General features: G+C 40.8%; 1 protein-coding gene across 1 annotated transcript in view; it reads left to right on the top strand.

Annotated features, from left to right (window-relative positions):
* The first annotated feature begins 1,388 nt into the window (after positions 1 to 1,388).
* The window catches only part of LOC122402345 (paired box protein Pax-6-like), a 71,451-nt gene continuing 57,667 nt past the window's right edge, over positions 1,389 to 15,172 (top strand). The window contains exons 1-3 of the mRNA XM_043405050.1: positions 1,389 to 1,427; positions 9,063 to 9,292; positions 9,972 to 10,152. Coding sequence (XP_043260985.1) covers positions 1,389 to 1,427; positions 9,063 to 9,292; positions 9,972 to 10,152 — 450 coding nt within the window. The remainder of the gene's footprint in view (positions 1,428 to 9,062; positions 9,293 to 9,971; positions 10,153 to 15,172) is intronic.

The following is a 15,172-nucleotide window of genomic DNA, read 5'->3' as shown; positions in this document are numbered from 1 at the left end:
ACGACGACTCTTCCAACATTGCAAGCCTCCTTCAGGACTTATTAAGTACAAAGATGGTCGATCGCGGATCCAATATTGTCGTTGGTCGAGTTTCTGAAAGTAGATGTAGATCGACAGTTCCACCGTGTGTTATTCCCACAGCTGATCATTCCGATACGTAGACTAATTATGTCAGAACCCTCGCGGACAGGAATCCCATGGGAACAAGCAGGGCGGAACCACAATGCCAAGCCAGTCGATGTCATTGTGCACCTTGTACGACTGTGCTTGTACGCCTCTGTTAAAGGAGCCCCTTTCACGGCTTTTTATTTCCTGGTGGCGCAGTTGGACCCTTATTTCGGCGTTTCTGTCCCGGGGCCCTTCGTCGCGTTTTTCGCCAATAACCGACGAAAACGAGAGAAAAGGGGAGGGGAGAGCCGCGTGGTTTCCGCGCATCGGGAAAAACGTCCCCCGTAAACGTCGATCGCGATTAAGCTTTCCTCTTTCTTCGTGGAATCATGCGTAGACACTGGATTCGCGTGGATATCGCACCCCGGAACACATGTCATTTTCCATTGTACCATTTCGATCCTTTCTCTCCCATTTTCACGGGGCGTTCGTCCCTGATTCCTAGTCACGAGTGAAGTCTTTCAGGAATTTCCACATTACTCTTCGTGAGATTCGAAACGTACAAATTGCTGTGTAAATCACAAGTTTCCAACTCGATTTACGAGTACCATTTTTGCCTTAGTTTTGTTTTGTCGTATAGAATTTTTTTCTATTCTTATTTAAGAAGAAACATTGAAATAGGCACCCTGTGCACGATTTTTGACCAACCCCGTAAGTCCACAAAATTTCTCGATTTACTCTTTCCACGAATACCATTTTTGCCTTAGTTTTGTTTTATCGTATAGAATTTTTTCTCTTTTCTTATTTAAGAAGAAACATTGAAATAGGCACCCCGTGCACGATTTTTGACCAACCCCGTAAGTCTAGAAAATTTCTCGATTTACTCTGTCCTCGAGTACCATTTTTTCCTCGGCTTTGTTTCGTTGCATAGAATTTTTTTCTTCTCTTGTTTAAAAGGAAATATTAAAATAGACACCCTGCGCGCGATTCTCATCGAAACGGCGAGCAATTCGAGGGACGAAGGGGTTCGATAATAGAAAGCTGATCTCATCCGCGAAGATCGTGCGATTAGATCCAACAATGCCGTTCTTCTCCGATCGTCATAATCCAATTCTCTAATCCCGCGGCCAGTTTATTTACACGCTTCCGTGTTACGATCCCCCGTCGTCGAGGTTCGAAAGTAGATTGCAGAGAGGCCGGCTGTCCGGACCTTTTTATCCGAAAAGTTATCAGCGGTTGTTCGATTCTCGTTGATGTCAAGACAACGAAGGTAAGCGGAGATGGCTAGTGAAGCCAGTCCTGGCCGAGTGGAAATACGTGTGGGTACGCCGTGAAGATTGTGGACGGACCTTTTCCACGTAGTGCACCCGGAGAAGCGGCTCTGACAGATCCGTTGGCGTGGAATAACGCGTTTACGAGCCCTTTGTCCGGTCCGCTTTGGGCCACGGCCGCCTCGTACTACCGCCGCTGTTGCTGCCGCTACCGACGTTGCTGTCGCCGATCCTGATCCATTCCACGACCTTCCAGCCCAGGGGCACAGGTTAGCCTCCAGGTAATTGGATAATTCGACCCGGAAGAGCGTATGAACAGCTTTCAGGAAACCACGATTGCCCGCGTCCCGGGCCAAAGGGAACGCGATTAACCGAAAAATCGCGTCCAAAAGTGACAGCTGATTCAATTTTCCTCATTTACATACTACGGCCGTCTCGATTGCTCATCGTATCGGACACTTGCAGAGATCCACGCTTTTCAACCTTTTAACATTTAACTCTTTGCAAGGGTCTCTATCGATAGGAACCATTGGCAATAACAAATGCAATTTTGTGACTTCTAAAAGTAGAAAAATATATTTTTTCCCCCACAAAAGTGTCTACCTGTAATCTAAATTTTATTCATAGATTTCCTAAATTCAATTTGTGTTCGTCATAAAAGAAACTTAAATCGAGTATATTATTACAAAGTGTTAATAATAGTGACATTCAGATCTTTAAAATGTTAAATACGAAAGTTACTTCGTTTTCAAGGGGGGAACACGACTATTTTATTTATTGTTTTTTTAAATGGAAACTTATATTTTTATTCACAGATTATTATCTTACGTATAGAAAGAACAGAATTTTGCAAAACAAATTATATCTTGCTAGGTTATTTAATAAAATAAAAATTCAACTCCTTAAATATTTATCTGAAACACCTTGTACAGAAGTTCCACAGTATGTTGATCTTGATAACACGAATGGTCATTAAAATCAATAAGGTGTATTCTGTTCCAAAAACAGTAATTGTAATTATTAAAATGTATTACTTAATGAATTACATTAGCAGAAAACACTACTACAATATCACAAATTAAATTCTTTCTATACTTCTGTACCTAGTATTTGTTACAAACAATGCTTTGCTTACATCATAAATATTACTAATTCATCCGATTAAAATCTAGTAGAATTTAATTGCGTAGAAAAATCTAAAATGGCCCCAACAGTCGTGTTGAAAAATGGCTGGGGGGTAATCTCAGGGCCAAGTGGCCGAATCGAAGGAGGAAAGTGAGCAGTACCGTCGACACGTATCGTTTTGAGTGTCATTGACCAAGCAGTCACCTTTCGGCACGTCTCATTTGTAGTTTGTAAAATGGCTGGGACACTTAAATTCACGATGTCGCTTTTGAAAAACATCGTAGGTCCCCCCGTGGTCGGTACATCTGCCAAACAGTCGATCTGTTCCTCCCCCCTTCGGTGCAAACAGGCGATCGGAGATGAATCGAGTTGTCAATGGACGGCCATTAATAACGCTAATAACTGTCGGGAGCACGTTTTCGGGAAAAGGTCGAGTCGTCTGGAGGAAGAAAGATGAGAAAGAGGGGAACGAGACACGGGGGTTGAAGAGGAGCCGACGCGCGGTGGATTGGCTACAAACAGCAACACAACAAATACTCGAGTCCTCATTGTGTTCAGTTTGCAAGGACAGTCGATGTTCTCGGGGTCGGGGAGGGGAGGAATCCTCATTTTGAAAACATGTCCGCAACAATAATGCTATTATGACGATCGTAGCTGTCGTTATTCATGCTCGTTGCTCTGCTCCCTCTTTTCCCGAGCTTTTCCGCCGTTTTTCGTTTCCAGCCTTACCTGCCGGTCAGTTTTCTATACCACTGACCCTCGTCTCGGTGTCCCGATGCCTCGTGGCGAGATACAAGAGCGTCTGAGAAGAAACAGACTCTCTTTTCGTCGAACGATCTCGCCGGATAGACGATGTGTCACCTGTATGAAAATGTCTTCTAGTAGCCAAATGCTCAACGCTGGCGTTTAAAGAGATAAATTAGTCTATCGTGCAGGTACAAGGTTCTTCCAACTTGTTCATCTCTATTTAGAGTACTAATAATAACACGAACTTCGTTAAATTCAATTTACTTGATGTACGTAAGAAATATGTGTGAGGTTGTAACTAGGAGGGAAGAGAATGTGGTTTGATCTTCTTTGTAATTCAACTCTTCTTCAGCATTTGACAACATTCTAAATAATGAGATGCAATATAGTTGTTCAAACTTGGAATACAAGAGATATAATTTTAGTATAAAGTTAGAAACTTTGTTCAATTGTCATCAATCATCCAATGCTTCTTCTAGTTACTTTTAAATACCCAGATCACGTCGTCTATATTTGATTACATAAATAGTTGGAGACTTCTGAAGCATTCAACAACTACATGATTTTCCAATTAATCTGGGGCAACGTGATACAATGGTGATGGCGTTTTCGTGGAGGGAAATATTTAAATTTAGCTTTCAAAATAAATGCCAATTAGTTGGAGACTTCTGAAGCATCCAACAGCTACTTTACAAAGCAACAAATTGATTTTCCAATTAGTTTGGGGCAACGTGGCGCGGTGGTGATGGCGTTTTCGCGAAGGGAACTATTTAAATTAGCCTTTGAAGGTCGCGATCAGCTAAAATGGTTCAAGGTCAATATTTGAGGTGCATTTAAAATGGCCGCAAAGTAAACTAGATAGATCGGCCGGTTGTCCTCTTTATCCTCTCGAGCGATTATCCTCGGTGGTGCAGAAACGTTCACCGCGAGGTACTCGAGGCCAAGTGGGCATCCCTTGACTCCTCCCTCTTCGAAGTTGAGGAGCTTGAAATGGTTCCAGGGGTGTCTTGTTCATTCATTCTCCGGAAACACTTCTGCGCAGAGCCGATTGAGATACCAACAAGCTTCGCTACCAAGACGAGCCGACCTTAATCGTCTGTAACCGTTTGTCGTCTCACTTTAGAATGCATTGTAGCAACTCCGCCGGGCTGTTTCCACGCTTGTTCCCGAACTACCGAGAGAAGTTCGCGTACCGAACAATACACGGCAGAATGACGCAAAATGACCCGGGATAATGGGCACAATATCGCAGCTTCCCCGATCCAACGCAGCCTCCAAGTTCACGGAATCCTGTTTTCGGTCGATGATCGTTTTCCACAATTTCGAACGTTTGGAAATATTTTCGAAGCGTCGATCGTGAAACATCGTTCAATCGTGCACTCGTGAGATGCAATCGAAACTTGACTCTATTCACTTTTTTTATTTTCAAGCTTCAATTACTAAGAGTTTTCAATTTGAGTCAATTTTAACATACCACTTTACGATTCATAAACAGATCAGGTAATTTAATTTGAAAAATATTTCGTACAACAGCCAGAGGCAAGTACATACGTAACATAAGGGCTCAATCGAACCTTGGTCCTACCTACATTTTTTATTTTCAAGCTTCAATTAATAATGGGTTTTAGTTTGAATCAATTTTAACATCTTTTACTAGCACTTTATAATTCATAAACAGATTAGTCAACTTAATTTAAAGAATGTTTCGTACAACAACTTGAAACAAGTACCTAACACAAGAGTACAATCGAACCTTGGTCCTTTCTACTTCTCTTATTTTCAAGCTTCGATTAATAATGGATTTTAATTCGAATCAATTTTAACATCTTTTACAACGACTTTATAATTCATAAACAGATTAGTCAATTTAATTAAAAAAAAAAGGTTTCGTACAACAACCTGACCCCAAGTGTACCTTCTACTAGAACATAATCAATTTAAAAATTAAAATTAATATAAACAATGGGAAACGAATACACGAAATGACTCTGAACGTTTTCGTTTAGAGGTATAAGCACGTCGAAAGTGTCACGAAGGGGGAACGCAGGTATTCTTACGGTCATATCGTTCCTTGTAATTGATTATATTACATCGTTAACAGGAAGACCACCTAGAAGGAGAGGAATAAAAATAGCAAAAAAGTCACGATGAAGAAGAAGCTGAAGAAAAGGAGGAACAAGAAGTCGGCCGGATGATGAATGTGCCGTCTCAGCTGTCGCGTCAGCGAGGCTCTGTTTCTCGTTTGTAAACGAGCTTCCCTTTTTTACCTCGGCATAGGCAGCGTCACTTTCGGTGCCGGAACCACCGGGCTCTATCGACAGGAAGAGGAACGTTTTCGCATACTTTATTTATCTAACCATTTATCTTTCGCCCGTGGATCAAAGAAATTAACGTCAGCCAGCGCGAAAGCGGCTATTATCGTTGATTTTTGCTCCGCGAATTCCTGCATTGTAGTTACCCTGGTATCTACTCGCTATGCAAATAAAAACAAAATGGTGATCAATTATCGATCAAACAAGATTGTACGAAGCTTGCTACTTATCATACTGTCGCATGAAAATCACATACACGTTTTCTGAAATTTAAAATAAATAGAATACTGAGAAAATCCACAGAAAACAAATTACATATTGGAACCACTAAAAATCTTGGTAATGTCGTTCTGAAATCGACAGCTTTTACTCGTCGCGCTTTTCAATCGCGAGTATCGGTTCGTGCAATCGCCATTCGGTGTTTGACATCGACAGGGAAAGGGCAACGCGTAACAACAAAGAAACAAATGAGAAAGTAACCGGAGGGTCCAAGTGTCACTCGAACAGGAAGGGGAGAAGAAACGAACGGCGAACTTCGAATGCCAGTTCTTAACGAGCGATAATAACTCTAGCAAACATGGTGCATTTCTAGAGAGCTATTTTCTGCTCCTGTTGCGTGACCATTGTGAGCATAAGAGAATTATGGGACGTGGTGTGAGTGTAGCTACGCATTTAAGGCGTCGAAAGTGTAACCCTGCAGCACGCGTTAATACTACGCGATGAAGGGGCGCGCTCGAGTGGGCATTTTGCTAAAGAACATGTTTTGATATTGTAACGTTTGTATGAAATATCAGTGAGAAGGGTGCCGAGAGTCCTAAGCCTCTCGTTTATTAGGATTTCATTAACTCTCCCATCCCCCTATTTCTTCTTGATATTTGCGTTCTTGGAAGTTTCGTGATAAGGGATTAATATTTGGAAATTTTCTTTGATGCAATCAAACGTTTATCGATCACCCGTAGGTGCGGATCTGTTCAATTTTATTCGAGATTTTCGTTTCTCTGGACGAATCAAATTATTTCAGAAAACAGAGAAGCTTTCAGCGTTTCGGTGAAACATTTATCCACCTAAAATGTTTAATTTCAAGTCAACGGAGGTTAACATTCACTAAATATCTCGAATACTTCCAGGTTCAAAGACATGCTTTCGAAGTTCTGCGTCGAACTAGTTTCGAAAGTACTGTAAACGTTTACTGGAACCGGAACTCGAACATCCACTGGGAAAAGATACTACTAATTTCTGTAATAAGAAATACTACGAATGCTGGATTAACACATTTCACTTTGTAACTAGAAAAATTTATTCTTAACCCTTTTACGTACGATTTAATTCCAAACAATTTTTCAAACGTGTACTATTTAATTTCGTTTCTTCTGGAAATCTTCTGGATCTCGAGCGTCGTTAATCGAGTTTTCACATTTTGAATCGGTACAGTACAATAATATAAAGTAAAAAATGGACAATGTCGTTTAAAAAGGCGACAACTATTTTTGAAATAAAACATTCTTCGGTAGTTTTTATGTTGCAATTTGTAGCCTGATACATATGTTTCACGATTCCTGGTTAGTACACACCCAGTGGACGTCCGTGGAGAAACGTTTGTTGAATAGAAGAAGCACTCGTAGCTCGGGTACCTACTGGCACGCGAGAAATCGTTCGCGATTCGAACGCTGGGCCCATTTTCGAAAGTCAATCGACCGTGAAAAACATCCTCCCCCCCTTTTCGTTGATCGCACACGCTCGTAAATCTCCCTTATAATTCCCCGTTTATTACCAGCCGACGAGTCGAATTAGCCCTGTCCGGATATTTTTGTCGGCCGTTGTTCGCGAAGTGCCCCTCCTTGCAAAAAATCGCCTCTCAGGTATCGTTTCGATCATCGATCTTCCCTTCGAACCATCCCCGTAAGCAAAAGATATTTTCGAATATTTTCAAATACTTGATTCAGTATTTTTCGAACCACTTACCTTCGAGCCATCGTTACTTATTAAATTCGTTTACAAATATTAATAAACACGAGTTGTGAATTTTTTTTTTATTTCTAACTATAATACAACTTAGAGGGAGCCTTCCAGTAATTTTGATAAATGTCTCCTTTCTCCCTCCATTGATTTCCTTGTGGATGTTATTGGTCAGTTATTAAATCATTTGCTTCTTTTAAGTCTTCTTGTATTATCATTATCGTTGTACTGTACAATCGTCGATGTTTAATATTTATTTTAGTGAAAAATGTTCAGTTTGAAATGATTCAATACATCCGTCTAGGGGGTTGATATTAAATAAATCCACCTGCACTTATACTTCAACGAGCGCTGTTAGAAGCATATTTTCAATATCGACGTAGGAAAAAATCCATCGTTGAATTTTCTTCTTCTCCAACTTCTTTGGAGCTGCTAGATTCCCTCTGTGGAATGCGTATAACATCCCTCGTATCTTTCCTCGTTCCTCGAGACTGCCGGCCGCTATCCAGCAGTTTCCACCCCCGAAAAATTAAGGCGTGGCAGTACAGTGACACCGCAACGCCAGGTCCCCCCTCCCCCCGTCTCCTTCCCGGCTGGTGCAGAAACATAAAAGATCGACGAGGATTCCGAAGACACCGGGTCCTGATTTTCGAACGCGTCGAATGCCTCGGCTCCGGCGCGCGCGCGTCCGCCTTGTCACCGACACAATGAGTCGAAGATTATCTACGACGGGGTTTGCTAACGTTATAACGCAGACGGGCAACCCCCTGCCCGGGAGCGTCTCACTCATTCACCCCCACCCCCCCACCCTCCTCCCCGAGTAACGACGAAACCTACAGAAAGAAAGCAGACGTTCTCCTCTTTCTCCTTCCAAGGAGGGATGAAAAAAATCCGTGATTTATAGCGACAAACGTATTATTCGCGGAGACACGAGAGGGAACGTCTTTGGGGGGCGGAGAGACACGCTTCAATTTTCACATACTTCGCGCGAACGATCGGTTGGAAATCGAGTCGATCCGGGGTCCACGATCTTGTATGCTTATATTAGAACGAAAGTGAGAAGCATCTTAGGGCTTCAAACATAATTCTCCAAACATAATTATGGTTTCTCCTATACAATTTTCACATACTTGGCCCGAACGATCAGTTGGATGTTACTTCGGGGTCCACGATCTAGTATACCTATATTAGAACCAGAGTGAGAGACACCTTGTGATCTCAAACATAATTCAAGTATTTCTTTTTATCGATAGAGTGGTTGTCAAAGTTTAGCAAGTGTCAAAGTATGGTTTCACATATCCAATTTTTATATACTTAGCGCGAACGATCGGTTGGAAGTCACTTCGAGGTTCACGATCAATTATACTTATGTTAGAATCAAAGTAGGGGTCTTGTGATTCTTTAGAAAGGCACCTTGCAATCTCAAACATATTTTTATTAAAGTTTAGCAACTATTGATTTCTCCTATCTTCGAATCCATTTTGTATTATGTCTTCGACGTTGATTGCCGCGGGGTCTTTTTAAACTGACGCTTTCTACGAAGGTTTTAATCGAGTTCCGACGACTGATCGACACTTTTGGGCTGATTTGCCTTGTTCTGTTTCCAGGTCATAGCGGAGTGAACCAGCTCGGAGGTGTGTTCGTCGGCGGTAGACCGCTTCCAGACTCGACGAGGCAAAAGATTGTCGAACTGGCGCATTCCGGCGCACGACCTTGCGACATATCTAGAATTCTGCAGGTCAGCAATGGCTGCGTGTCCAAGATTCTCGGCAGGTTGGTTGAAATATTGCTTGTTTTGGCACCTTACGTTCTGCGGACTTTCAACCCCTCGCGATAAAATCTCTGCTGATTGGAACTCACCGTAAAAAACTTTTTTTTAACGCGTTGACCGCCAGACCAAAACCCTAAAATAGACAAAGAACTTTCATCTTAGACATTTGCAAACTACAAAATTAAAAATTTGTCTAATACTTGTTTTCGTAATTTTGTTAAAATTCATTCTATTATAACTTAACTTTAACTTCAAACTAGACACAAACTTTCATCTTAGACATTTGCAAACTACTCAACTTAAAGTTTGTCTAATACTTGTTTTCGTAATTTTGTTAAAATTCATCCTGTTCAAATTTATTTCTTTGAACACTTCAACTTCAGAATTAATTGCTTTAGTTCTATGTATGGAGTGGCAGTCACGGTGTTAATTAGGGCAGACGTAAAATATTAAATTTATTTAAAAAGAGTGAATCTACACGAAAAAGTGAGTGAAAAATGTGGGGTAAATTATTTACAACGAAATTAAATTTTCCCTTCGTGTTTCGCATATATTTTCTTTCGAAACGAGTTTTCAGAAAATGTTTTCGATCCAAAGAAAGAATCATTCGGGTTCGCTGAGTTACCCTAACTGTCTGGTATTCAATCTACCGCATTTTACCGCAAAATATTATTGTTGCAGGTACTATGAAACCGGATCTATCAGGCCTAGAGCCATCGGTGGTAGCAAACCACGCGTAGCCACGGCGGAAGTTGTAAGCAAGATTTCCCTGTACAAAAGTGAGTGTCCTTCTATTTTTGCATGGGAGATCAGAGATCGTTTGCTTCAGGAGGGTGTCTGCACGAACGACAACATTCCTAGTGTAAGTACAACAACCTCCATCGCTTATAAAGTACCATTTATTCACTACATTTAATACGTTCAATGACAGAGCAGTCTCTACGGGCCATTAAAATCTTTACGTTGCACGGCGGTCCGTGGCGATCGTACAGTTATCCATTCATTTAACTTCCTGGTCAGATCGTTGAAACGATTCGCGATAACATTCTTTCTGAAAATTACCAGAGATTTACTATTTTCGATGGTAGAAACTTTTCAACGCCGACGAGGTACATTTATTTCGTGTTTGACGTTCGTGGTGGGTGTCAAATTTAATTAAAAAAAATATATTAACCGATCCTGCGATATGAACAGATTTTCAGTGAACCAAAATTTCTTTGGTTGCAGTCAACGCTTGACAAAAATTAATTTATCGGGTTCCAATGTTGACCCTCTTCGAGGCCTTAAAAATAGTAAAATATAAGGAAAGAAGTATATAATATAATATAATGTACTTATATCGTAAAAATATAACAGGAGAGTGCAGAATATATTATTAGTGGACACTCGATGCAAAGCAAACTTAATGATAAATTTTTAGAAACAAAAATGTTTCCCTTTTAATGACGAATTTTCGACCGAAGCTTGAATCATTTAATATAACCGATACATTATAAGAATCATATTTTAAATAGATAAATTGTGCGTATTAGAAATTGGAAAGTCTGAATCCAAACAGAACTATTATACAATTGAAATCCTAAATAGTTCTTGAGTTTCGATCGAAATCTGATTGGAGGATCGAAAGAAACGACAGAAAAAAAGGGGATATTTAGTTTTAACGGGTGGTTTTCATGGCGACGCGGGCTACAGTTTATAAAGCATGTCGCAAAACACGAGTAATGGAGCTTGACTTATGGCGTGCGGGGGGTCGTAAGCGCGCAAGCGTGTTATCAACGAGGCTTTCTCCGCGCATACAAAACAGAGACGCGTTTACACGGATAGTCGATACAGGGATGGAAATCAGTTTTCTGCTAGGTGGTTACAAGGGGTGTGTTTATGCAAGCCGATGAAATCTCCGTACATGCCAGGCAACGTAAATTCCACGGTTGCCGATTCCTGCTCCGAGCTGCAGTCGCGCGAAAGTACAGCTTACTTGTTCAACCCCTCTTTTGCAACAGTAAGAATTTCACAAATTTCTTGACACTCGTACGAATCTTAATTGCTAGTCTTGGAAGACAAAATTCGGAACGGTTCAAAATTTCGAAAGCAATTTTACATTGAACCCCCAAAGACCCGAGACAGAAACATCTGTTTTCGTTGATCGCTCGTGAAAATTTAACGACGTTGGTCGCGGGCGGGGCGCGATAAAAATTCCATCGTCGAACGATTCTTTGAGAACGGCGTGCAATCAGACAGATGGAAACGGTAACGCTTGTATCGCGAAACGTTGAGCGTCGAAGTCGCAAGTAACATTCCTGCGGGACAAAGGAATCAATTAAGAAATTGCCAAGGGCGGAAGGAATAACGCACGGATCAAAAGAAAAATTTTTTTTTTTTTCCTTTCCCTCGACGTCTCCCCTTTTTTCTCCGATCCCGAAGACTTATACTCCACCCACTAATACGTTCAGAGTTCACGACGACGTGGCTGCTTCTCATGGTGGTCCCCCGTTGCCATGGATATTTGCATGCGTCCAATAAACGGTGGCTAAGGGGCTCTCGACTTGCTCGGGGTAAAAAGCGAAAGAGGGTCGCTAAATTCTCTTTTCCTCTGCCGCGTCCCTCTGTTCCGCCCTCCTTTGCGACTCTCTGCCTCTTTTTTTTCCCCCTTCTTCTTTCTTTCCATCGCGCCTTCGTAATGGGTTCGAGGTGTACGTACACCGCCACCCTCCCTGCAGATGCTCCGGCAGAAATTCCGAAAGGAAGGGATGACGCCGGGGCCAGAGCATTTTTATCGTCGCGAAGGGAAACTGTCAGAAGTTAACTGTCTCCGATAGGAATAACAGGACCATCCCAAAGATTGTTTCGGGGCTTCTGCTTTTCCCACCAAACCCACGAGTCTTAAAAATTGCAACCTTGACAATCGCTTTCTTAACCCATTGGGCTCTTAATTTCGGTCAATCAGTTATCGTGAGATACAAGCCTTTTTAAAATTTGGAATTCGTTCTGAATTCTGATAAAATTTTTTTGTGGCGCTGAGAAACCTTTCAGAAACGACTTTAAATTGGTTAGGGATACACAAAAACATAAGATAAAAGTTACAATTTCGTTTTATCGAATACAGAAAATTATATCAAATTTTTAGTTCATAATTTATTTTTTGCTCGCTGTTGTATAAAAAATTTAAAAAAAATTGTTAAAATATGGATTGTATATTCTCAAATAACAGTTTAAAAATATTCTGGAAAAAATAAATTCTACTCCAAAGAGAATTTTCCTTCAGGGAGAATTAACATTAAAAAATCACGTGTAGTGTATTACGAACGATACTTCCGTCTATAGAAGACAGATCTTGCGTTTGGATAATATGGAAAGTTTGTACAAACTATGTAACAAGACTTATGCAGTGGTTCCAATATGGTTTCCTATAATCCCGAGGATATACTTAGAGACGTTAAAACACGTAGCCCCCGGGCGTAACAACACGCCACTCCGACACGAACCGAGACAGTCACGGAATTTAACGGTTTAACAAATTACACGAACGCGCCCGGGGTCGGGCGAGAGCCTCCAGGGCGAAGGAGGATCAAAGCCGGTGTACAAAGTATAATCCTCAGCCGCGTTTGAGCATCCTGTAAGCGCTTCTGAACTTGTTGTGGGTAAGATTAACGTTTCTTTAATGGCCCGTGTAATATTCCATTATGTACAGTTCGCTCGAAAATTATTGCGTCGACGTCGGTCGTGAAGGGGTTAGAGACGGAGGATGGGGGGGATGCAGAGCATAGAAATCGACCAAATTGAGAAATAAAAAGGAGGACCGCGATAGGAGCAATTTATCTTTCGCGGTGTTTGCAACACCGAAAGATAGTTTAGTTGCCAACACGATTTCCTGTAATTCCATCGCTCTTTTCGGTCGCTATTTCGTCGATTGCATTCGATTAATTGGTGTTTGGAGGACCTTGGTAACCATTGCTATGCAAATCAGATCAAATATACTATTCATAAGTTTACACGATGTGTACTTTACTTGAATGTTAGAACAATATTAGAATACTCATGCAAACTCTGTCTCAAATTATCCTTACGGCGGATTGTAAAGGAATTATATAGAATTCACATTTGTTGTTCCTCACACATTACATCTTTTGTACTAAAGGGTTTTTATTCCCGTCAATAAATGAATAATAATAATATTACGTGGAACTATGTTTCGACCATTTGATGTGTCATCTTCTTCGATACTACACGGGGAAAAATTACATTTAATAGCTCCTTGCTTAATTCATGGGATATCTAATTATTACTGTTTCGAAAGATGGAATAAAATGTGGTCAATACTGTTTTTAGAGAGTTTTTAAAGCATACTTCATCGAGCATAGGGGTTAAAATTCAGTAAGCTCTGTTACAATCCAAGCAAAAATCGTATTTTAACCGTGAAAGTAAATACGTCTTGATCGTGTGAAACCTGCCGACTCGAAGAAACTACAAAACCACCATTTGTTTTTCATCCCCATTGTAGATGGTTTATGTCGCCATACCGAACGTTTACAGCGTACGAATTTTATTCCAATAAAGCGACGACGATCCACTTAACAATTTCTACTTGGTATCGACGCAACGACGGTGGAAAAATTGTTGGAGGAATAATCAGAATTCGACGTCGAATAAAATCGCGAGTATTTCGTTTCCGCGTTCCGATAAAGAGCGAAATAACACGCCTACGGAATCGATTCGAAAACGTCGCGCTTCCGTGGATTTCCTTTAGGCCAGTATACTTTTCGTGTCCTACGGTTGTGTCGAAAGCTCGTAGTTTAACGGATAGGAAGGACGCGGGAGAGAAAAGGGGGGAGGAAAAAGGTAGGAACCCGGGTAAGGAGGAACGAACGTATTCCGAGCGGGTCGCGGTGATTGAGGGAAATTTCATTATTCTCAGACATTACCCCCGTTATTGTAATGCCATCAAATTGGATACGCTTCGTACACCCCGTAAAACGGCTGGAATATCCTTGAATATCCCTGGAACGGCAGCTTGCTCTTGCCTTCGACCTCGGGAAAGGTGCGGGAATAAACTCGGGTGCGTCGCGAATTTTTCATCGCGACGTTAAATTTTTACATTTCTCGTTTAGAAATTCTGCTGTTGGTAGAACTCGTCGGGAATTTTTGTCCTTTCTCGACACGCGGACCGTCGACGAACCGGAATCCGAGGAACACAAACGGGTGGCGCGAATTGTTGTTTACCAAGGCAAAATTAAATTAATCGACTTCGTAGACGATAAAATGTATGGAAATCTATCGAACAACGAGCGAAATCGTAATCGTATTATAAATATTAATCCAAAAAAAGTTGTAAAATCCCAGCGCGTATAGAGACTGCAGGACTGCATTTTTTTGTGTATTTATAATAAAATATTGGTAAACTTTATTTGCAAATTATTTTTATCATTTTTCACTACGTAAACTTTTGATATAACGAACAAGAATTCGAGAAACATTAACTTTTGCTTTCCAAGGCAAAATTAAATTTATCGACGACTTGTAACCTTCTTTGCAAATGCATTCGTGTGCTCCTAATTCAATAGAAATAGGAGTGTTAGCATTTGATGTTCAGCTCAGTTTTATTATGTTTCTCAATAAAATAGTTTATTTTTGTATGCTTAAACGTTGTTGTTAGCGTATTTACACGTCTGTAACGGATACGAATGTCGTGTTATTGTTCTTGAACGCTAATAATTCAATATTAACAGTGATCTGGAAATCTGGAAATCTATTAAATAGCAAGTAAAATCATAATCCTATTAAAAATATTAATCTAAGAAAAGTTGTACAATCCCAGCGCGTGTAGATTGCAATACTGCAGGGCTGCGTTGTTCGGTGTATTTAAAATATTGGTAAACTTTATTTTC

Source organism: Colletes gigas, unplaced genomic scaffold (genome assembly GCF_013123115.1).
Source record: "Colletes gigas isolate AHSC1104 unplaced genomic scaffold, ASM1312311v1 Colletes_gigas_Sc00035, whole genome shotgun sequence".
Taxonomy (NCBI): Eukaryota; Metazoa; Arthropoda; class Insecta; order Hymenoptera; family Colletidae; genus Colletes; species Colletes gigas.
Note: the sequence above shows the minus strand (reverse complement) of the source record. Positions and strands in the feature narration are given on the sequence as shown.